Source organism: Hemitrygon akajei, chromosome 9 (assembly GCF_048418815.1).
Source record: "Hemitrygon akajei chromosome 9, sHemAka1.3, whole genome shotgun sequence".
Lineage (NCBI taxonomy): Eukaryota > Metazoa > Chordata > Chondrichthyes > Myliobatiformes > Dasyatidae > Hemitrygon > Hemitrygon akajei.
The window spans coordinates 101846480-101870100 of record NC_133132.1 but is presented as its reverse complement, the minus strand read 5'-3'; the positions used below and the strand labels follow the sequence as shown (position 1 = coordinate 101870100).

Sequence of the window (23621 nt, the reverse complement as noted above, 5' to 3'; positions counted from 1 at the left end):
CTGGTCACAACTAATTGCCTGGTTTATCAGGGTGCAAGACTTCATGCTTTTTAATCGGCACTGAAGTCCACCAAAATTAGTACATTATGCCCAGGAAACAGAATGACAAAAAACAAATCAGACATAAAGCAAAGATGTTCTTTGGCATGAAGAATCTTTGTATCTTGTTGGGGGGAGGGAGATGGTGCAGTGGAGGAGGACCCACAGGTGCGTGAAAGTTGTGGTAAAACAAAATAAAATTCATTCCCTGCAGAACAGATGGTGGGTGGAAGGGGTGGAGGTGATCCAGCAACAAACTGATAAACAAGGCAATTGATTTTTTCTTTTAGCATCACCAAGACCATCTCCTGTCCAAAAACACAAGCACAAATCCTGTCAAGAACCAAAAGCAATTGGGAGCTGATTTGGGATAATAAGGCAGTTGGCACCTATATAAAGAGCTTTTGGAAGACTTCCTCAATATTCCTAATATTTTCTTTTGTAATAACATAACATTTTGTCAATGACATACCTTGTTTTAAAGATGTGATGTAGATGCTAGATGTGGTGTTTTGATTCTTTTCAATAGTGGAAGAGTCTAGGACCAGAAGGTATAACCTCAGAATACAAGGATGTCCCTTTAAAACAGAGATGAGGGGGAATTTCTTTAGCCTGAAGATGGTGAATCTGTGGAATTTATGGCCCCAGACAGCTGTGAAGGCCAAGTCACTGGATATATTTAAAGCAGATGTTGATAGGTTTTCAATTAGTAAGGTTGTTAAAGATTATGGGGAGAAGGCAGGAGAATGGTGTTGAGGGGGATAATAAATCAGCCATGATGAAATGGCAGAACAGACTCGATAGGCCGAGTGCCCAAATTCTGCTCCTCTGTCTTATGGTTTTCAGCCTTCCAGGAAATCCTCTGGACTTTATAGAAACATAGAAAATACGTGCAGGAGTAGGCCATTCAGCCCTTCGAGCCTGCACCGCCATTCAGTATGATCATGGCTGATCATCCAACCTGCTTTCTCTCCATACCCCCGATCCCTTTAGCCACAAGGGCCATATCTAACTTCCTCTTAAATATAGCCAATGAACCGGCCTCAACTGTTTCCTGTGGCAGAGAATTCCACAGATTCACCACTCTCTGTGTGAAGAAGTTTTTCCTCATCTCGGCCCTAAAAGGCTTCCCCTTTATCGTTAAACTGTGACCGCTCGTTCTGGACTTCCCCAACATCGGAAACAATCTTCCTGGATCTAGTCTGTCCAATCCCTTTAGAATTTTATATGTTTCAATAAGATCCCCCCTCAATCTTCTAAATTCCAGTGAGTATAAGCCTAGTCGATCTAGTCTTTCTTCATATGAAAGTCCTGCCATCCCAGGAATCAATCTGGTGAACCTTCTCTGTACTCCCTCTATGGCAAGAATGTCTTTCCTCAGATTAGGGGACCAAAACTGCACACAATATTCTAGCTGCGGTCTCACCAAGGCCTTGTACAACTGCAGTAGAACCTCCCTGCTCCTGTACTCAAATCCTTTTGCTATGAATGCCAACATACCATTTGCCTTTTTCACTGCCTGCTGTACCTGCATGCCCACCTTCAATGACTGGTGTACAATGACACCCAGGTCTCATTGCATCTCCCCTTTTCCTAATCAGCCACCGTTCAGATAATAATCTGTTTTCCTGTTCTTGCAACCAAAGTGGATAACCTCACATTTATCCACATTAAATTGCATCTGCCATGAATTTGCCCACTCACCTAACCTATCCAAGTCACCCTGCATCCTCTTAGCATCCTCCTCACAGCTAACACCACCACCCAGCTTCGTGTCATCCGCAAACTTGGAGATGCTGCATTTAATTCCCTCGCCTAAATCATTAATATATATTGTAAACAACTGGGGTCCTAGCACTGAGCCTTGCAGTAGCCCACTAGTCACTGCCTGCCATTCTGAAAAGGTCCCGTTCACTCCCACTCTTTGCTTCCTGTCTGCCAACCAATTCTCTATCCACATCAATACCATACCCCCAATACCGTGTGCTTTAAGTTTGCACACTAATCTCCTGTGTGGGACCTTGTCAAAAACCTTTTGAAAATCTAAATATACCACATCCACTGGCTCTCCCCTATCCACTCTACTAGTTACATCTTCAAAAAATTCTATAAGATTCGTCAGACAAGATTTTCCTTTCACAAATCCATGCTGACTTTGTCCGATAATTTCACCTCTTTCCAAATGTGCTGTTATCACATCTTTGATAACCGACTCTAGCATTTTCCCCACCACCAATGTCAGACTAACTGGTCTATAATTCCCCGGTTTCTCTCTCCCTCCTTTTTTTAAAAAGTGGGGTTACATTAGCCACCCTCCAATCCTCAGGAACTAATCCAGAATCTAAGGAGTTTTGAAAAATTATCACTATTTCTTGGGCTACTTCCTTAAGCGCTCTGGGATGCAGACCATCTGGCCCTGGGGATTTTTCTGCCTTTAATCCCTTCAATTTACCTAACACCACTTCCCTACTAACATGTATTTCCCTCAGTTCCTCTGTCTCACTAGACCCTCGGTCCCTTACTATTTCTGGAAGATTATTTATGTCCTCCTTAGTGAAGACAGAACCAAAGTAGTTATTCAATTGGTCTGCCATGTCTTTGTTCCCTATGATCAATTCACCTGTTTCTGATTGTAAAGGACCTACATTTGTCTTGACGAATCTTTTTCTTTTCACATATCTATAAAAGCTTTTACAGTCAGTTTTTATGTTCCCTGCCAGCTTTCTCTCATAATCTTTTTTTCCTTTCCTAATTAAGCCCTTTGTCCTCCTCTGCTGGTCTCTGAATTTCTCCCAGTCCTCAGGTGTGCCGCTTTTTTTTGCTAATTTATATGTTTCTTCTTTAGACTTGATACTATCCCTAATTTCCCTTGTCAGCCACGGGTGCACTACCTTCCCTGGTTTATTCTTTTGCCAAACTGGGACGAACAATTGTTGTAGTTCATCCATGCGATCTTTAAATGCTTGCCATTGCATATCCACTGTCAACCCTTTAAGTATCATTTGCCAGTCTATCTTAGCTAATTCACATCTCATACCTTCAAAGTTACCCTTCTTTAAGTTCAGAACCTTTGTTCCTGAATTAACTATGTCACTCTCCATCTTAATGAAGAATTCCACCATATTATGGTCATTCTTACCCAAGGGGCCTTGCACGACAAGATTGCTAACTAACCCTTCCTCATTGCTCAATACCCAATCTAGAATGGCCTGCTCTCTAGTTGGTTCCTCGACATGTTGGTTCAGAAAACCATCCCGCATACATTCCAAGAAATGCTCTTCCTCAGCACCCTTACCAATTTGGTTCACCCAATCTATATGTAGATTGAAGTCACCCATTATAACTACTGTTCCTTAATTGCACGCATTTCTAATTTCCTGTTTAATGCCATCCCCAACCTCACCTGTACACAACTCCCACCAGCTTTTTCTGCCCCTTAGTGTTGTGCAGCTCTACCCATATCGATTCCACATCCCCTTTCTATTGCGTTAATCTCCTCTCTAACCAGCAATGCTACCCCACCTCCTTTTCTTTCCTGTCTATCCCTCCTGAATATTGAATATCCCTGGATGTTGAGCTCCCATCCTTGGTCACCCTGGAGCCATGTCTCTGTGATCCCAACTATATCATATTCATTAATAACTATCTGCACATTCAATTCATCCACCTTGTTACGAATGCTCCTCGCATTGACACACAAAGCCTTTAGGCTTGTTTTTACAACGCTCTTAGCCCTTATACAATTATGTTGAAAAGTGGCTCTTTTTGCTTTTTGCCCTGGATTTGCCTGCCTGCCACTTTTACTTTTCACCTTACTACCTTTTGCTTCTATCCTTATTTTACACCCCTCTCTGCACTTGTTCCCATCCCCCTGTCACATTAGTTTAAAGCCTCCTGAACAGCAGTAGCAAACGCTCCCCCTAGGACATTGGTTTCAGTCCAGCCCAGGTGCAGACCGTCCTGCTTATACTGGTCCCACCTCCCCCAGAACTGGTTCCAATGCCCCAGAAATTTGAATTCCTCCCCCTTGCACCATTTTTCAAGCCACGTATTCATCTGAAATATCCTCCTATTTCTACTCTGACTAGCACGTGGGACTGGTAGTAATCCAGAGATTATTACCTTTGTGGTCCTACTTTTTAGTTTATCTCCTAACTCCCTAAATTCACCTTGTAGGACCTCATCCCGTTTTTTACCTATATCGTTGGTACCTATATGCACCACGACCACTGACTGTTCACCCTTCCACTCCAGAATGTCCTGCAGCTGCTCAGAGACATTGTTGACCCTTGCATCAGGGAGGCAACATACCATCCTGGAGTCTCGTTTGCAGCCACAGAAATGCCTATCTATTCCCCTTACAATCAAATCCCCTATCACTATAGCTCTCCCACTCCTTTTCCTTCCCTCCTGTGCCACAGAGCCACCCATGGTGCAATGAACTCAGCTGCTGCTGCCTTCCCCTGATGAGACATCTCCCCCAACAGTATCCAAAACAGTATATCTGTTTAGGAGGGAGATGACCTCAGGGGACTCCTGCACTACCTGCCTCCTGCTACGCTGTCTAGTGGCCACCCCTTCCCTTTCTGCCTGTGTAGCCTTTACCTGCGGTGTGGCCAACTCACTGAATGTGTTATTCACGACTTTCTCAGCAGCGCGAATGCTCCAGTATGAATCCAATCGCAGCTCCAGGCGCTCAGTGTGGTCTGCCAGAAGCTGCACTTGGACACACTTCCTGCACACTGGAAGTATCCCTGATTTCCCACATGCTGCAGGATGAACAAACCATGGGGCCAATCTCAGCTGCCATGACCTACCCAATACTTGCCTCAACTTTTGAAACTTTCTCCTTTGAAAGGAACTTACCCGGCCTTACCTCACTTGGAGTGAAGCTCGACCTCAGACTCTTCTTGTCGAAATCTCTCGAGTCAGAGCCTTAAATCTCCACTCCTTCGCTGGCCCACTCACTCACTGGCCACTTTCCACAGGCCGCTCCACTTGAGGTAACCCTCTATTTATTTGTTTGAGCTTTTCAAACTGCTTGGTCACCTGACCTCGATTGCCCAATCAGCTGCTTTCTGCTGAGTCTGAGCTATTCAAATCTTGATTGACTTGATTGCACAGTCCAACTGCCAAAACTGCCAGAATCTCTTGAGTCAAAGGCTCAAATCTCCACTCCTTCACTGGCCCACTCACTCACTGGCCGCTTTCTGCTTTAATATGTAAATTAAAATTAAAATCCAAAATCAGGAATTGTCAAGTAACTTTAAAAATTTGACATTTGATCTGATTCTATGCACCACATTCATCCTGCCCTGTTGAATATGTTTATTTTGCCTTTCATCTTGCATTTGCCTATGTGCTATTAATGATTGAACTCCCCCCTTTTAAAATTATGGGTCACTCTTAATTTCTTAAGAGGTGACAGCAAGACGGCAGTGCACTTATACATAGTGGCTTTTACGGGGCCAACCGAAGGTATTGTTGTCTTTTAAAAGTATCTTTTACGATCACAGGACTCTGCTGGATATTAAACCCTTAGAGTACTGCAAGTGTTACCTCATCAGTAAGTTGCTTGCTGGTGGAAAATCTGAAGGAGGTAGATTTGTATGGATCGTGTTGCTGCCTGCATCAGAGAGGTATCGGAGGAGCTGGTGTGCGAAGGCAGTGTGCAGTGAGTGTTCGTCATAGTCGCTTTGCTTGTGATTGCAAGACCCTGTTGGGCATTGTTGATATGGAATTCTGCAAGTCTAATACACTGGTTTATTGGCGACTGGTAGGGTGGTGGTGTAGCTGCGTGGCCTTGGTTGTAGCGGAAACTTGGCCTGAAGCCACCACGTCTCCTATTAACAGCCTTTCAGGAGAGTCAGAGTCAGTGTACTCTACCGGTGTGCCGGAGGTGGTGTAGTATGGCATCCGTGCTGGAATTGGTGCTCCTCCCCAGTGTACGCTCAGCAGCAAACAAGCTGCATTGTGTTTGATTCCGTACAGCTGCAACGTTCGTGGACTTAGGGACTTGGACTTTATATTTTAGTGTGACTGTATTTTACTGCTGTCTTATATGTACCTTATGCTGTGTATGACTATTGGTACTGTGTTTTGCACCTTGGCCCCAGAATAACAGTTTCATTTGGCTATATTCATGCGTAATCATGGTTTAGTTGAATGACAATTAAACTTGAACTTGTTTTAAATGTGAAAACAGGAAAATTGTCAAAGCCCATAAAGCACATATACAACATAGTAAAGCTAAAACTGAAAGTCGTTTGCAGAAAAAGATGGGGATAATCCTTATCGATATAGAATGAAGAGGGAGTTGATGAGTGTCAGATGCTGTCAGACTCAAACTCCACAGAAAATGAATCATAAGGAAAAAAAATACAGAAAAAATTCTTGACTAAGAGGACAGAGTACTTTCCCACAAGCAGTAGGTTTGGCAAAGACCATTTAACTGAAGTGCAGATTTTTTAAAAATCTGGAATCATTGATGTTCAGGGTCATGAGTTTTATGACAGGAATTTTCCACGAGAGAAATGAGTGGGATTTATTACAGATATTTTATGGCATGTTGGGATTTGTCTGTGATTGCATTTGCACAGAGATCAAAGCAGTGGGATTAATCTGTATTTCCTCCACAGAGACCTGGGCTGTAGGATTTGTCTGGGATTACCTAAGCAGAGAGCATTGGGCAGAAGGGTGAGTTTGGGATGGTCAGAAGAAAGCATTGGGTAGTGGAATTAGTCTGGGATTGCTTATCTTGAGGGCCAGGCTGTAAGATTAGTATAGGATTGCCGTAACAGACCTTGGGCAGTGGGATCAGCTAGCTTTTGCTTTGGCAGAGAACATTGGATAGTGGGATCAATATCACATTGCCCTACATTGCAGTACATAGATGTTAATGCTGTAAAATTTTAATAAAGAAGTTGTTTTTTTAATAGAAAAACCTAGGGTCTCCTGTTCAAGCCCCAGCATGTGTCAAAATAGAGTCATCTTTCAATTTCATTCTGACTTCAAAGAAAACATCTAATAGAACAAATGTTTCTAACATAACCAAATCTGTTGTGAACAATCTGTATATTTTAATATGTTTACAGAATGTATATCATTTTATCATATGCAAATCTGAGTTTGTAGAAACAATTAAATTTTGTCTTGGCTGGCTGTTAACTCTGGATGACAATGCATCATTGATATAAATGTTAGGTTTGCTAAGTAAAGTCTGTTTTAATACATGTACAGTTACAGAAGGATATTCTTGTTAATTTAGCTTTCTACTCTGAGAGGAGCCATTTTGGAAGATGCTGTACCATCCACTGCTCGACATGGGACTGCTCGAGGTTTGCCCATAAAGGAGGTGCTGGAGTATGTGATACCTGAATTGAACATCCAGTGCCTTAGGGTGGCTTCAAGTTCTCCCAAAGTAATGGAACAGCTACTGAAACTTGATGAGCAAGGGGTAAGTTTCTTTACGCTACATATCTATTTAGTATGTGAACACTGAATTACCTTAAATATGATCATTTATATTAAAAGAACAAATATCCCCATTAAATGCAAGCCAGAGAAACCAACAGATTGGAACTCTGTGACTGAGCACGCAACAAGCAGATGGGAACATTATCAATGTACAATTAGATAATGATAAAACAGTTGGCATGGTGGAAAAGGGAGGTGACTGCAGGAAGCTTTTGAGAATATTGTCAATTAACTGAAAATACAATACTGAACATAAGGCTGATGAGAAACACCAGAAACTTAAATAATTCAGAAGAGAAGACACTAAATCTGCTTGTAAAATAGTTTTTCTTCCATGTTGTTATTAAGTGGTCTCTATTGTCTTCAGCAAAATTTTCCCCACATATGTATCAACAACATTTTGCCACAGTTTAATGGCTATATGTTAGGAGCAATTAAAGTGTGTGTGTGTGTGTGTGTGTGTGTGTGTGTGTGTGTGTGTGTGTGTGTGTGTGTGTGTGTGTGTGTGTGTGTGTGTGTGTGTGTGTGTGTGTGTGTGTGTGTGTGTGTGTGTGTGTGTGTGTCGTTTTTGAAAAAGAATTTGAAGAACAACTAGCAACAAAACAATACCTAGAAAAGAAGGAAATAATTGATGAATGATTGCTAAAATTATTTAGTCCAAAAAAGGTTCACAAGGATGAACCTTGGAACGACAAGGTTAATGTATGAGGAGCATTTGATGGTTCTGGGCCTGTACTTGCTGGAGTTCAGAAGAGTGGGGGTGGAGCTGTCATTATAAACCCATAGAATATTGAAAGGCCTAGACAGAGTGGACATGAAGAGGATGTTTCCTATGGTGAGAGACCCTAGGACTAGAGGGCACAACATCGGAATAAAAGGACGTCCTATTAGAACAGAGGTGAGGAGGAATTTCTTTAGCCAGAGGGTGGTGAATCAATGGAATTCATTGCCATGGATAACTCTGGAGGCCAAGTCATTGGGTATATTTAAATAAGAGGTCAATACAGTCTTGATTAGTCAGGTCATCAAAGGTGACCAAGAGAAGACAGAAGAAGGGGGTTGAGAAAGATAATAAAACAGCCATGATGGAATGGCAGAGCAGAGTTGATGTGGCAAATGGCCTAATTCTGCTTTTACTTTTTGTGGCCTTATGGTCTAAAAATAGCAGGGAAATTCAAAGGAAGCAGAAATGTTTCACAAATTTTGTACTGAAAATGTAGACTTGAAGATAGGGCAGTAGCAGCATAACTATTTCACAGGTTCACATCTGCTAGGTTTTTGATTCAAATCTAGAGACAGATTTAAATCCTCAAATGGCAACTGGAGAATTTAAATTCATTTAAGTAAGTAATCTATAACATAATGCTAAAAGCCAACAGATTATAGCAGAAAGCCATATATGGTGCAGAAATAATTGCACAGACAGAAAACCATACTCAGTCTTGTCTACATGTAACTAAGGACCCAATGCAATATAACTGACTCTTAACTGCCTTCTGAAGTGGCCCAGAAGACTACCCTGTTGTCCCACATTTCCACATCAAAACAATAAAAATGGGCAGACTACTGATGTTGATTGGAAAAAAATAGATTAAGAAGCAACAAAAGTACATCTAAATTGGGGAACTCTGATCTTCACATACATTTGGGATTAATTCCAAAATTGGAAGACCTGTGAAAAGATGAAGGAAACAGTCATTCTCTAAGAATTGTATCTGGCATTCTTGCCTCCTAAACATGTCCTGAACCACTGAAAAGACAGACTTAGTAGGGATGGTGGGACTGGGAGAAGGGCATTTCAGCATGGACAATCCAGTATGCTCTTCACTGTTGCTTCTATTCAATAAACATATTTTCATATGCGAACTGATGTGCAGCTTGGTTTTTGTCAGGTATTCTTGGCTTCTGATCTTATTATAAGACCATAATACATTGGAGCAGATTTATGCCATTTGTCACACTGAGGCTGCGTCGTGGCTGATTTATTAACCCTCTCAAACCCAGTCTCATGCTTTCTTCTCATGAACTTTGTTACCCGACTAATCAAGAACCTAATAACCCACTTTAAAGTTGAAAGTTCAAAGTAAAGTTTATTATCAGGGTGCATACATGTCACCACACACAACTCTGAGATTCTTTTTCTGCAGATGTACAAATCTATAGAACTGTAACTGTAAATGGGATCAATGAACGACAAACTGTTCAAATCCAAATATAAATAAATAAGAATAAATAATGAGTATGTAATAACACGAAATGGAAAGAGCATGAAAAAAGAACCCTTAAGTGAGATCTTAGGCTGTGGGAACAGCAGAAGTAGAATGGGTGTAGTCAGCTCCTTTTGTTCAAGAGCCTGATGGTTGAGGAGTAGTAACTGTTCTTGAACCTGGTGGTGTGAAGCATATGTACTTTCTACCTGATGGCCACAGCAAGAAAAGAACATTATGTAAACATACATAATGACTTGGCCTCCACAGCTGACCGTGGCAATGAATTTCACCACCCTCTGGTTAAAGAATTTCCCCCTCATCTCTGTCCTAAATGGACATCCCCTATTCTGAGGCTATGCCCTTTAGTCCTAGACTCACCCACTATAGGCAACATAGTCTCCATATACACCCTATTGAGACCTTTCAGTATTTAATAGGTTTCACTGAAGTTCCTCTCATTCTTCTAAACTCCAGCGAGTACGAGCCTATAGCTATCAAATACCCCTCATACATTACTCTTTCATTCCTGGAATCATTCTTATGAACCTCCTTGGGACCTGACACTCTCCAATGCCAGTGCATCTTTTCTTTGATAGGGTGCCCAAAATTGCTCACAACCCTCGAATTATGGTCTAACTGTTACATTCTAGCCCTCTCAAAGTGAATGCTATCATTGTATTTTCCTTCCTTACCACTGACTCGCTTGTGAGTTAACCTTTAGGGAATGCTGCACAGTGATTTCCAAGTACCTTTGCACCTCTGATTTTTAAATTTTCTCCCTGTTTAGAAAATAGTCTATGCCTTTATTCCTTCTACCAAAATGCATGATAATACACTTCCCTACACTATGTTCCATGTGCCATTTCTTTACCCATTCTGCCAATCTTCTGAGTCCTTCTGCTCCTTCAACACTGTGTGCCCCTCCATCTAACCACCTATCTTTGTATCGTCTGCGAACTTGGGCACAAAATGACCAATTCTGTCATTTAGATCAGTGACACCTACTACTCACTGGCACCCAATAGACCCCTTTGCTTCTATCCATGCTAGTATTCCCATAATAACACAAGCTCTTATCTTGTTATGCGGCACCTTGTCAAAGGCCTTCTGAAAATCCAAGCAAACAACATCTACTGACTCTCCTTTGTCTATCCTCCTTGTTACTTCCTCAATGAATTCCCACAGATTTCTCTTTAAGGAAGCCATGCTGCCTCCAAGTAGCCTGAAACCTCATCCTTTATAATGGACTCCAACATCATCCAAACCACTGAAGTCAGGCTAACTGGCCTTTAATTTCCTTTCTTCTGCTTCACTCCTTTCTTAAAGAGTGGACTGACATTTGCAATTTTCCAGTCCCCTGGAACCATTCCAGAATCTACAGCAGGAATTCTTGAAAGATCATTAGTAATACCTCCACAATCTCTTCAGCTACCTCTTTCAGAATCCCTGGGTGTAGCCCATCTAGTCCAGGTGACTTATCTACCTTCAAACTTTTCAGCTTCCCAAGCACCTTCTCCTTAGTAAAAACAACTACATCCATGTCTGCCTCCTGACACTCTTGAATTTCTAGCAAACTGCCAGTGTCTTCCACGATGAAGACTGATGCAGAATACTTATTCAGTTTGTCTAGCAATTTTTTGTCCCCCATTACTACCTCTCCAACATCATTTTCCAGTGGTCCAATATCCACTCTCACCTCTTTTTCACTCTTTATATATCTGAAAAAAGCTTTTTTATTCTTGCTTCGAACATGGAAGAAAGATTCCTGTTTTCATCATGAAGTGAGGCCTTGCTCTTTCAATAGGCTGCTTAAAAGTTCTTTTACACCTGACATTGGAATGAAAATTCTTCACTGCCGAGAGATGTGCATGGAGCAAGTAAAAATGATTAACTTCTGTGTTACGTGCCCCGTAACTGGGTCACTTACCAGCAAAGATAGAGAGGTCTGTTGAAGTCTGGTGGTACTATTTTTAAAAGTCTTTATTTATAAAGGGGCACAAAAATAAGATTAATACAAACATTCAGATAATATACATCGTCAATACTCAATCTAAAAGCGCGGGTATAGTAATAATCATCAATAAGAAATAACTCTATTGTTTGTCTAGGGGATACTGTATTGTCCGTTGAACCAATAAAAGTCAATTGTCATTCAAGATGCAGCTTTGTGGGTTGTAGAGAGAGACAGTCTTAAACTTGCCCGTGTCTTTAATGAGGCCAATCCGTTGAGTTGGGGGAGTTGGTTCCCCGTTGTTAGTTCAAAAATCATTTTCCGTGGTACCAGCCACCGGCTCCCAGGCAAGGGAACCGAACGCACGTGGCTTCCTTCAAAATGGCTTCCCGGGATCGCTAGCGTTTCTTCTGGTGCGTCTGAGGGGGCTGTTCCTACAGCCCCTCTTTTATCCTGACTTGCAGGGTTGTAGATGTCAATCAGGTTGGGGGGATGATGCAATCTCTCCCCTTCACCCAGCCCACTTTGCCCGAGGGCTGTCACGTAGCATAGCATCGCAATCCACAAACGTGTCTCCAAGAGACAATGGCCAATGTCTCGTGACTTTACATCGCCAGGGAACCAGGCAATTTGCACGTCTCTCCCTCATTTCCTGGGTCCCCTGACCCAACCCAAGAGTGCTCTTGCAATTCTCACAAAGGAGGGGGCTGCGGGCATAACATCTGTCAGGATATCAGTGCGGGAGTAGTTTCCTAGGCCTGACCAACTTCAAGTTTTTTATCAATGACTGTAACTCTGTTGTAACAGCAGAGATGGGGATCTGCAAGTTCCTCTCTAAATGTTACATCATCCTAACATGGAAACTGCAGTTCAAAAAAGGATCTAGTGCTTTCTTGGCATATATGATGAGTAAACTCTTCTTGGGCTTCTATCAGTGTACAAGTATTGATTTTAACTGAGATTTCGATGACAAACTCAGCCATCTTCATCTGGGATGATGTCTGGGCATGTCAAGTCCAGTGGTATTCGTACCCACATCGTCCATCCCTCCTGATTGGTAGTCCTCATCCAATCAGGTTTCCGCTCTCCCACCTTGTTTACATTTGAATTCCAGTTATTACTAAGAGCAAGACCTTCGCCTTTGTTAAAATTATTTTCCTCTAGTTTTATTTCAATGGCTTCCTTTACCAGGTGGTGCCAAAAGTAGTTTTGTACTGTTGAAGTCAATCCTATGGTCACTGCGAATGCAATGTTCTGCTACTGCTGATTCCTTTGGGTAACGCAAATGGATATACCTCCTGTGCTCCTTGATGCGGGTTTCCACATGCATCCCATCTGGCTGATGTACTCTGCTCCGCATTCGCAGGGTATCCTGTAAACACCAGCCAACCTGAGTCCAAGGTCACCTTTGATCTGCATAAGCTGTGATTTGAGTTTCCTTATGGGTTTGTGGATGGTATTAATTTGGCATTTCTTCAGGATCCTAGCTATCCTTCCAGAAACCATATAGGGGAGACCAGTGGTAGTGATGGGTTCCTTCTCATTGTTAGGTTTCCCGGTTTTTCTGTTGGCCCTTATAAGGGCCCGTTTGATTTCCTTCACCTTGAAGCCATTCTGTATTAATGTCCTGCGTAATTATCTTATTTCCTCAGGGAGACTCTCCGAGTCCAAAATAGTTTTCACATGGCTAATCGATATTAAAAGAACCAGTCTGCGTTGGGAGGCATAGTGGTGGCTGTTATTGTTGAGGTACAAGTCTGTGTGTTTGGGTTTCCAATAGATAACATGTCCAAGGCTACCATCTGTTTTCGATCGTATTAGAATGTCCAGGGACAGGAGGCAACCATTCTTTTCCATCTCTATCATAAATTGAATGTTTGGATGTTTACTGTTCAGATGCTCATGGAACTGTTGGAGTCCCTGGAATCCATGAGGCCACACGACGAAGGTGTCATTGACGTATCTGAAGAAGCATTTGGGGCATAAGGGCGATGAACTCAGAGCCCTCTCCTCAAAGTCCTCCATGTAGAAATTAGTAATACCCAGTGACAAGGGCGATCCCACGGCCACTCTGTCCGTTTGTTCATAGTAGTTCCCCTTCTAGAGGGAGTACGTCAATGTAAGGGGATATTCAGAAAGATTGATGGTACCTTTATCAAACCTTGACCCTAGGACGACCAACTGTCCTTAATGGTAACTCTTGTGAACGGGGACACCACGTTGAAACTGACCATTATGTCCTCTGGGTTCAGCTGGATGTTGGTTATCTTTGTTACAAAGTCAATCAAATTCGTAATGTGAGGCTCATCACCCCCACAAAGGGAAACAGCATGGTTGTTAAATGCTTAGCAAGGTAGTAAGTTGGAGAATCTATCGCACTGATGATAGGCCTCAGGGGTAACGCTCCCTGTGTATCTTAGGGAACCCATAAAGTCTTGGTGGTACTGGTACCTGAGTCTGAAATATTCTTCTGAGGATATCAGGACCATTGCATTTCCTTGGTCCGCTGGTAAAATCCTGATGGCTGGATTTCACATTTGTGCCTGGAAGGCCAGTTGCTCTCCTTTTATAATGTTCAGTTTTGGCAAAATGGCCCTTTTGAGGGCTGTGCAGACCTCTATCCTTACCTCTTCTTAAATTGCTTGCTCTACTCTGGCAATGTAGTCCCAAAAAGGTACAACTCTGGAGACTGGAGTAAAGTTTAGCCCCTTGCGATGACTGATCCAATCGTCTCATCGATGCTTTGCCCAGTTTGATTGATGATATCCTTTCCTGGTCCAGTGGTGGAATGGCTGCACTTTGTTTGGATAGTTCGTTGTTTTTCCTGACTTGCCTTATGGTGTTCCTTTGTGAAACTAATCCACCCATGACAGCAGTGGACCAATCACTAGGGCTGACAATTCCAGGTGAAAAGATAGTTGTTTGTTCGTGTTGATGTCCTGAGAGAATCTAATGTAATGAATAGGCTCCCTATTCGATGCTTGGCTAGCTTGTCATAAAATGCATTTAGCTGCCGGAGAAACCACCGTGGAACGCAACCTCACGAACTTTAGGATGATGTCCTGGCCTTTCAGAAGGAAGGCTAAAGAACAAAGAACCCCCGCCTTCTCTTTACGTAATGATTCAAAGCGATGAATATTGTGATCAACTTTCTCCCCTAGAGGTATGTGAGAAAGGATCTAGTGCTTTTCTGGCGTATGTGACGAAAAATCTCTTCTTGAGCTTCCAGCTATCCAGAATAGTTGATCCCTTAGTAGTTCAAACACGCGCTCCTCTAAAAAGCCATTGTACTTTGCTGGAAGCCTAATAAGAGTTTATTCATTATTGCAGTTCCTTCATTGTTACTTGGTCTAAATCATGGAATTCCTTAGCATGTGTGTGTGAATATTTTCACAAGGACTGCAGCTCTTTTAAGATTGTTTACTGCCTAGTTATAAAAATGGGCACCACTACATATCCATTTATATGCTGGTCTTTCCTATGGCATTTACACCCATATATCAGTGAACAAGTAATCAATATCTCCTGATGGTCTAGTTAGTTTATTTTGCTAAAATCATAAATTATTCTTCAAATAGAAAATGCTGGATATATTCAGTAGGAAGAGAAACAGAGCTAACATTTCAGGTTCCAGAGAATTTCAGAGAAGAGGTGTTTGACTTGAAATATTGCCCCTGTTTCTCTTTCCACAAATGTGGCTTGCCTGTTGAGTATATCCAACATTCTCTGTTATTTACATATTTCTAGCATCCACCATTTTTTTGATTTTCATTTATTCTTCTAACCTTGATGACAAATTGGAAGGCAACCTATCTACACTCAGTGGCCACTTTATTTGAAACCTCCTGTAGCTAATGAAGTAGCCACTGAGTGTATATTCATGGTCTTCTACTGTTGTAACCTATCCACTTTAAGATTTGATGTGTTGGATTTTGCATTCCACTGTTGCAATACATGGTTATTTGAGTTACTGTTGCCTTCCTGTTAGCTTGAACAAGTCTGGCCATTCTGCTCTGACCCCTCTCATTAACAAGTCATTTTCGTTCACAGAACAGCCACTCACTAGATGTTGAATATAGAACCTAGAATAGTACAGCACATTACAGGCCCTTCGGCCCACAATGTTGTGCCAACCCTCAAACCCTGCCTCACATATAACCCCCCACCTTAAATTCCTCCATATACCTGTCTAGTAGTCTCTTAAACTTCACTAGTGTATCTGCCTCCACCACTGACTCAGGCAGTGCATTCCACGCATCAACCACTCTCTGAGTGAAAACCCTTCCTCTTAATATCCCATATAACCATATAACCATATAACAATCACAGCACGGAAACAGGCCAATCCGGCCCTCCTAGTCCGTGCCGAACTCTTAATCTCACCTAGTCCCACCTACCTGCACTCAGCCCATAACCCTCCACTCCTTTCCTGTCCATATACCTATCCAATTTTACCTTAAATGACACAACTGAACTGGCCTCTACTACTTCTACAGGAAGCTCATTCCACACAGCTATCACTCTCTGAGTAAAGAAATACCCCCTCGTGTTTCCCTTAAACTTTTGCCCCCTAACTCTCAAATCATGTCCTTTCGTTTGAATCTCCCCTACTCTCAATGGAAACAGCCTATTCACATCAACTCTATCTATCCCTCTCAACATTTTAAATACCTCGATCAAATCCCCCCTCAACCTTCTACGCTCCAATGAATAGAGACCTAACTTGTTCAACCTTTCTCTGTAACTTAAGTGCTGAAACCCAGGTAACATCCTAGTAAATCGTCTCTGCACTCTCTCTAATTTATTGATATCTTTCCTATAATTCAGTGACCAGAACTGTACACAATATTCCAAATTTGGCCTTACCAATGCCTTGTACAATTTTAACATTACATCCCAACTTCTGTACTCAATGCTCTGATTTATAAAGGCCAGCATTCCAAAAGCCTTCTTCACCACCCTATCTACATGAGACTCCACCTTCAGGGAACTATGCACTGTTATTCCTAGATCTCTCTGTTCCACTGCATTCCTCAATGCCCTACTATTTACCCTGTATGTTCTATTTGGATTATTCCTGCCAAAATGTAGAACCTCACACTTCTCAGCATTAAACTCCATCTGCCAACGTTCAGCCCATTCTTCTAACCGGCATAAATCTCCCTGCAAGCTTTGAAAACCCACCTCATTATCCACAACACCTCCTACCTTAGTATCATCAGCGTACTTACTAATCCAATTTACCACCCCATCATCCAGATCATTTATGTATATTACAAACAACATTGGGCCCAAAACAGATCCCTGAGACACCCTGCTAGTCACCGGCCTCCATCCCGATAAACAATTATCCACCACTACTCTCTGGCATCTCCCATCTAGCCACTGTTGAATCCATTTTATTACTCCAGCACTAATACCTAACGACTGAACCTTCTTAACTAACCTTCCATGTGGAACTTTGTCAGAGGCCTTGCTGAAGTCCATATAGACTACATCCACTGCCTTACCCTCGTCAACATTCCTCATAACTACTTCAAAAAATTCAATAAGGGTTGTCCCTCCCCTTACCTTAAAGCCATGTCCTCTTGTACTGAGCAGTGGTGCCCTGGGGAAGAGGCACTCTGTCTATTCCTCTTAATATCTTGTACACCTCTATCATGTCTCCTCTCATCCTCCTCCTCTCCAAAGAGTAAAACCCTAGCTCCCTTAATCTCTGATCATAATCCATACTCTCTAAACCAGGCAGCATCCTGGTAAATCTCCTCTGTATCCTTTCCAATGCTTCCACATCCTTCCTACAGTGAGGCGACCAGAACTGGACACAGTACTCCAAGTGTGGCCTAACTAGAGTTTTATAGAACTGCATCATTACATCGCGTCTCTTAAACTCTATCCCTCGACTTATGAAAGCTAACACCCCATAAGCTTTCTTGACTACCCTATCTACCTGTGAGGCAACTTTCAGGGATCTGTGGACATGTACCCCCAGATCCCTCTGCTCCTCCACACTACCAAGTATCCTGCCATTTACTTTGTACTCTGCCTTGGAGTTTGTCCTTCCAAAGTGTACCACCTCACACTTCTCTGGGTTGAACTCCATCTGCCACTGCTCAGCCCACTTCTGCATCCTATCAATGTCTCTCTGCAATCTTCGACAATCCTCTACACTATCTACAACACCACCAACCTTTGTGTTGTCTGCAAACTTGCCAACCCATCCTTCTACCCCCACATCCAGATCGTTAATAAAAATCACGAAAAGTAGAGGTCCCAGAACAGATCCTTGTGGGACACCACTAGTCACAACCCTCCACCGTGACCCTCTGCCTTCTGCAAGCAAGCCAATTCTGAATCCACCTGGCCAAACTTCCCTGGATCCCGTGCCTTCTGACTTTCTGAATAAGCCTACCATGTGGAACCTTGTCAAATGCCTTACTAAAATGCATGTAGATCACATCCACTCCACTACCCTCATATATATGCCTGGTCACCTCCTCAAAGAACTCTATCAGGCTTGTTAGACACGATCTTCCCTTCACAAAGCCATGCTGACTGTCCCTGATCAGACCATGATTCTCTAAATGCCCAAAGATCCTATCTCTAAGAATCCTTTCCAACAGCTTTCCCACCACAGACATAAGGCTCACTGGTCTATAATTACCTGGACTATCCCTACTACCTTTTTTGAACAAGGGGACAACATTCACCTCCCTCCAATCCTCTGGTACCATTCCTGTGGACAACGAGGACATAAAGATCCTAGCCAGAGGCTCAGTAATCTCTTCCCTCGCCTCGTGGAGCAGCCTGGGGAATATTCCATCAGGCCCCGGGGACTTATCCGTCCTAATGTATTTTAATAACTCCAACACCTCCCCTCCCTTAATATCAACATGCTCCAGAACATCAACCTCACTCGTATTGTCCTCACCATCATCAAGTTCCCTCTCATTGGTGAATACCGAAGAAAAGTATTAATTGAGGAACTCGCTCACTTCCATAGCCTCCAGGTATATCTTCCCACTTTTATCTCTAATCGGTCCTACCTTCACTCCTGTCATCCTTTTGTTCTTCACATAATTGTAGAATGCCTTGGGGTTTTCCTTTACCCTACTCGCCAAGGCCTTCTCATGCCCCCTTCTTGCTCTTCTTAGCCCCTTCTTAAGCTTCTTTCTTTCTACCCTATATTCCTCATCTGATCCTTGCTCCCTAAACCTCATGTATGCTGCCTTCTTCCACCTGACTAGATTTTCCACTTCACTTGTCACCCATGGTTCCTTCACCCTACCATTCTTTATCTTCCTCACCAGGACAAATTTATCCCTAACATCCTGCAAAAATCCTTAAACATCGACTACATGTCCATAGTACATTTCCCTGCAAAAACATCATCCCAATTCACACCCGCAAGTTCTAGCCTTATAGCCTCATAATTTGCCCTTCCCCAATTAAAAATGTTCCTGTCCTCTCTGATTCTATCCTTTTCCATGATAATGCTAAAGGCCAGGGAGCGGTGATCACTGTCCTCCAGATGCTCACCCACTGAGAGATCTGTGACCTGACCCGGTTCGTTACCTAATACTAGATCTAGTATGGCATTCCCCCTAGTCGACCTGTCAACATACTGTGACAGGAATCCATCCTGGACACACTTAACAAACTCTGCCCCATCTAAACCCTTAGAACTAATCAAGTGCCAATCAATATTGAGGATGTTAAAGTCACCCATGATAACAACTCTGTTATTTTTGCACCTTTCCAAAATCTGCCTCCCAATCTGCTCCCTGGTATCTCTGCTGCTACCAGGGGGCCGATAGAATACCCCCAGTAGAGTAACTGCACCCTTCCTGTTCCTGACTTCCACCCATACTGACTCGAAAAAGAATCCTGCTACATTACCCACCCTTTCTGCAGCTGTAATAGTATCCCTGACTAGTAATGCCACCCCTCCTCCCCTTCCCCCCCATCCCTTTTAAAGCACTGAAATCCAGGAATATCGAGAATCCATTCCTGCCCTGGTGCCAGCCAAGTCTCCGTAATGGCCACTACATCATAATTCCATGTATGTATCCAAGCTCTCAGTTCATCACCTTTGTTCCTGATGCTTCTTGCATTGAAGTACACATACTTTAGCCCTTCTTCATCAAAGCCTCTCTATATGTTACATCTGGCTTTACTCCATGCACTTCTTTCACTGCTCTATCGCTCCGGGTCCCATCCCCCTTGCAAATTAGTTTAAACCCTCCTGAACCATGCTAGCAAACCTACCAGCAAGGATATTGCTCCCCCTCGAGTTCAGGTGCAACCCATCCAATCTGTACAGGTCCCACTTTCCCCAGAAGAGATCCCAATGATCCAAAAATCTAAAGCCCTGTGCCCTGCACCAACTCCTCAGCCACGCATTCAACTGCCATCTGCTCCAATTCTTACCATCACTATCACGTAGTACTGGCAGCAATCCTGAGAACGCCACCCTTGAGGTCCTGTTCTTCAGCCTTCTGCCTAGTTCCCGAAACTCACATTTCAGGACCTCATCCCTCTTCCTGCCTATGTCGTTGGTCCCAACATGTATCACGACTTCTGGTTGCTTTTCTTCTCGTAACAGGATGTCATGCACCCAGTCAGAGACATCCCGGACCCTGGCACCCAGGAGGCAACAAACCATGCGGGTGTCCTTCTCACGTCCACAAAATCTCCTGTCTGCTCCCCTGACTATAGAGTCTCCAATGACGACAGCTCTCCTCTTCTCCGTCCCATCCTTCTGCACTACAGGGTCAGACTCAGTGCCAGAGGCCCTGCCACCGTGGCTCACACCTGGTGGGTCATCCTCGCCAACAGTATCGAGGACTGTAAACTTATTATTCAGGGGAATGGCTACAGGGGTGCTCTGCACTACCTGTCTACTCTCCTTCACTTTCCCCCCTCGGACTGTCTCCCAACGACCTGCTTCCAGCAGCCTAGGTGTGACTACCTCCCTGTGGCTCTCATCTATGACTGCCTCATTCTCCCTTATGAGTCGAAGGTCATCCAGCTGCTGCTCCAGATTCCTCACATGGTCTTCCAGATCACCCAGCCACAAGCACTTCTGGCAGATGTGACTCTGCGGGAGAGGGGAGTTCCCCCAAGACTGCCACATCTCACAGGAGAGGCACATCACTGTCTCAGGAGGCATTGCAAAGACTAACTGGGAACAAACTCATCCTTCGCCTCTTCTCGTCGAAGCCTCTCGAGTCAAAGCCTCAAATCTCCACTCCTTCACTGGCCCACTCACTCACTGGCCGCTTTCCACAGTCTTTTGATGTCTTTTGTTTTTTTGCACCATTCTCCGTAACTTCTAGAGACTGTTTTGTGTGAAAATGCCAGGAGATCAGCAGTTTCTGAGATACTCAAACCATCCCATCTGGCACCAGCAATCATTCCATGGTCAAAGTCACTTAGATCACATTTCTCCCCCTTTCTGATATTTGGTCTGAACAACTTAACCTCTTCACCATATCCACATGCTTTCATGCATTGAGTTGCTGCCAATTGATGGCTGATTAGATATCAGCATTAGTGAGTAGATGTACTGGCTTAACTGATAAAGTAGCCACTGAGTGTATATGGCCAGAGCAAGTTTAAAAGGAAAATCTGCACTTAAAAGTGTAACTGTAATATAGACATTAGGTAACGTGGATAGTTTGGCCTTTTTCCAGAGCAAAACTAGAAGCACAGGTTTCACATAAGAGAAAGATGTATAGGGACCTACAGTAAGAGGCAAATTTTTCCCTCTCTGAGGGTTGGGAAGATATGGTGTTATGACCCCAGCCCCCTCCTTTGTGAGATTCGCAAGAGCCCTAGTCAAGGGGGGGTCGAATGACCCAAGAGAGAGAGGGAGATGTGCTGAAGACCACGTTCCCCAGGGAAGCAGAATAAAGCGACTCTTTGACTATTGTCTCATGAAAACCACGTGTAAAGCCCTCGGGCAAAGTGGGCTGGTCGCTCAACAAGACAAAAGCCTCGGACATAGCCATTGTCTTGGGAGACACCTTTGTGGGATAAGGAATTAGCCTACGTGCAAAAATCTCAGGGCAATGTGAGATGGGTGATGGGGGAAGGATTGCCTCGCCCCCCTACCCTGATGGACATCTACAACCCTGCCAGTCCAGATAAAAGGTGGGCTGCCGAGGCGGGGCACCAGACGCACCAAGGAGAGACACAAGGAAGACACGATAGTGCTTCCCGTCGGAGCGGGACGCCATTCTGAAGGAAGCCACGTGCGTTAGACTCCGGATCGGGAGTCTGTGGATGAAATCACGGACAATCGCTTTTAACTAACAACCGGGAAGCCTGCTCTTCTGATTCCACGGCGGTGCTCCGTAGGGACCCGGGCAGGTGAAGCTGTTTAATGACATCTCTCTCTCTCTCTCTCTCTCTCTCTCTCTCTCTTTCTAACAAAAGTGCACCAACGCGACACCACAACCGACGGCGGCTGGTGGAACTGCAGTGACCGCAAAAAGACTTTTAAATATCCAGTAAACAATATATATCTACATTACCCTTAGACAACTGTAGAACTTATTTCTGATTGATTATTACTATACCTGTGCTTTAGATTGAGTTGTGACGATGTATACGATCTGAATGTTTTGTATTAACCATACATTTGTGCCCCTTTATAAATAAAAACGTTTGAAAATAGTAGCATCAGGCTTCGGTGGATCCATCTATCTTTGCTGGAAAACTACCCGGTTACTGGGGAACGTAACAATGGTATGAGCTACCAGATGAAACTGTAGAGGATGGTATAATTATAATCTTAAAAAGATACTTGGGCAGGTACATGGGTAGAAAAGTTTTAGAGAGAAATGTGTGAAATGCAGGCAGATGGGACTTGTTCAGGAAGATACTTAAGTTGGTGTAGACACGTTGGACTGAAGGACATGATTCCTTATGACTCTAATGGGTACACGAGTTTATTCAGTACAAGCTAGAGGTAGATTCATTTTTACATTACATATAGCACATGCAGCATCCCTTCTTTAATTTGGTGGTCTGATATTGTGTAAATATGATGAAAAAACTGGAATAAGCCACCACTCAAAGGGCCAGTCTTTGCTTTCACAGCTGGATAACAAAACTGTCTTAGCATGTTGTCAGTTTTTATCAGCACTTCCATGTGGTGACTTGCTCTGCCACACATCATGGCGATATTTGTTTGAGAAGACCCAGCTTCGGCATTGGGTACTCGCCAGTTAAGTTGCTTATGACTTTGTCCTCAAGTTCTCCATGAATAGATAGGAAATGGAAACCTAATCAAAACATCAGTGTAAGTTCCCTGCTGACTGAATTAAAGCCCATATTAAAATTCTGTTATCCCTGGTGCATTTATAATCTGTAATACCAGGAATTATAAAATTGCTCCTTATTTATTAATATAAGCTTGGCTCTAAATTTTCTTCAGTATTGTTTGGATGCTCTGGATATAGTGGACCAAAATTTATTGCCTATACCCATGAACATGTGATTTTACTAACTTTGGTACTAAATGTGAGTTTGACTTTTTTTTTGATCTGCCAATGTTGATGTGCTGTCCAAAGACAAAGGCCATAAGATATAGGAGCAGAATTGGGCCATTTGGCCCTTTGAGTCTGGCCCACTATTTGTCATGGCTGATCCAATTTTCCACTCAGCCCCAATTTCCTGCCTTCTCCCCAAATCCCTTCATGCCCTGACAAATCAAGAATCTATCAATCTCTGCCTTAAGTATAAATGAAGACTTAATCTGCACAGTAGCCTGTGAAAAATAATTCTGCAGATTCACCACTGTCAAATTCCTTCTCATTTCAGTTCTAAAATATCACCTCTCTATTCTGAAGCTATGTCTTCTGGTCTTATACAAGACCTACACAAAACCACATAGTTACATATAGTTATAGTTAACATATAGTTTCAACAGTGCAGAC

At 43.1% G+C, this 23621-nt stretch overlaps 1 protein-coding gene across 3 annotated transcripts in view; it reads left to right on the top strand.

Moving 5' to 3' along the window:
• Positions 1–23621, top strand: part of sipa1l2 (signal induced proliferation associated 1 like 2) — a 511308-nt gene that overhangs the window by 197942 nt on the left and 289745 nt on the right. For all 3 annotated transcript variants that reach the window (XM_073056679.1, XM_073056680.1, XM_073056678.1), the window contains one exon: positions 7307–7495. In XM_073056679.1, the coding sequence (XP_072912780.1) occupies positions 7307–7495 (189 nt within the window). The remainder of the gene's footprint in view (positions 1–7306; positions 7496–23621) is intronic.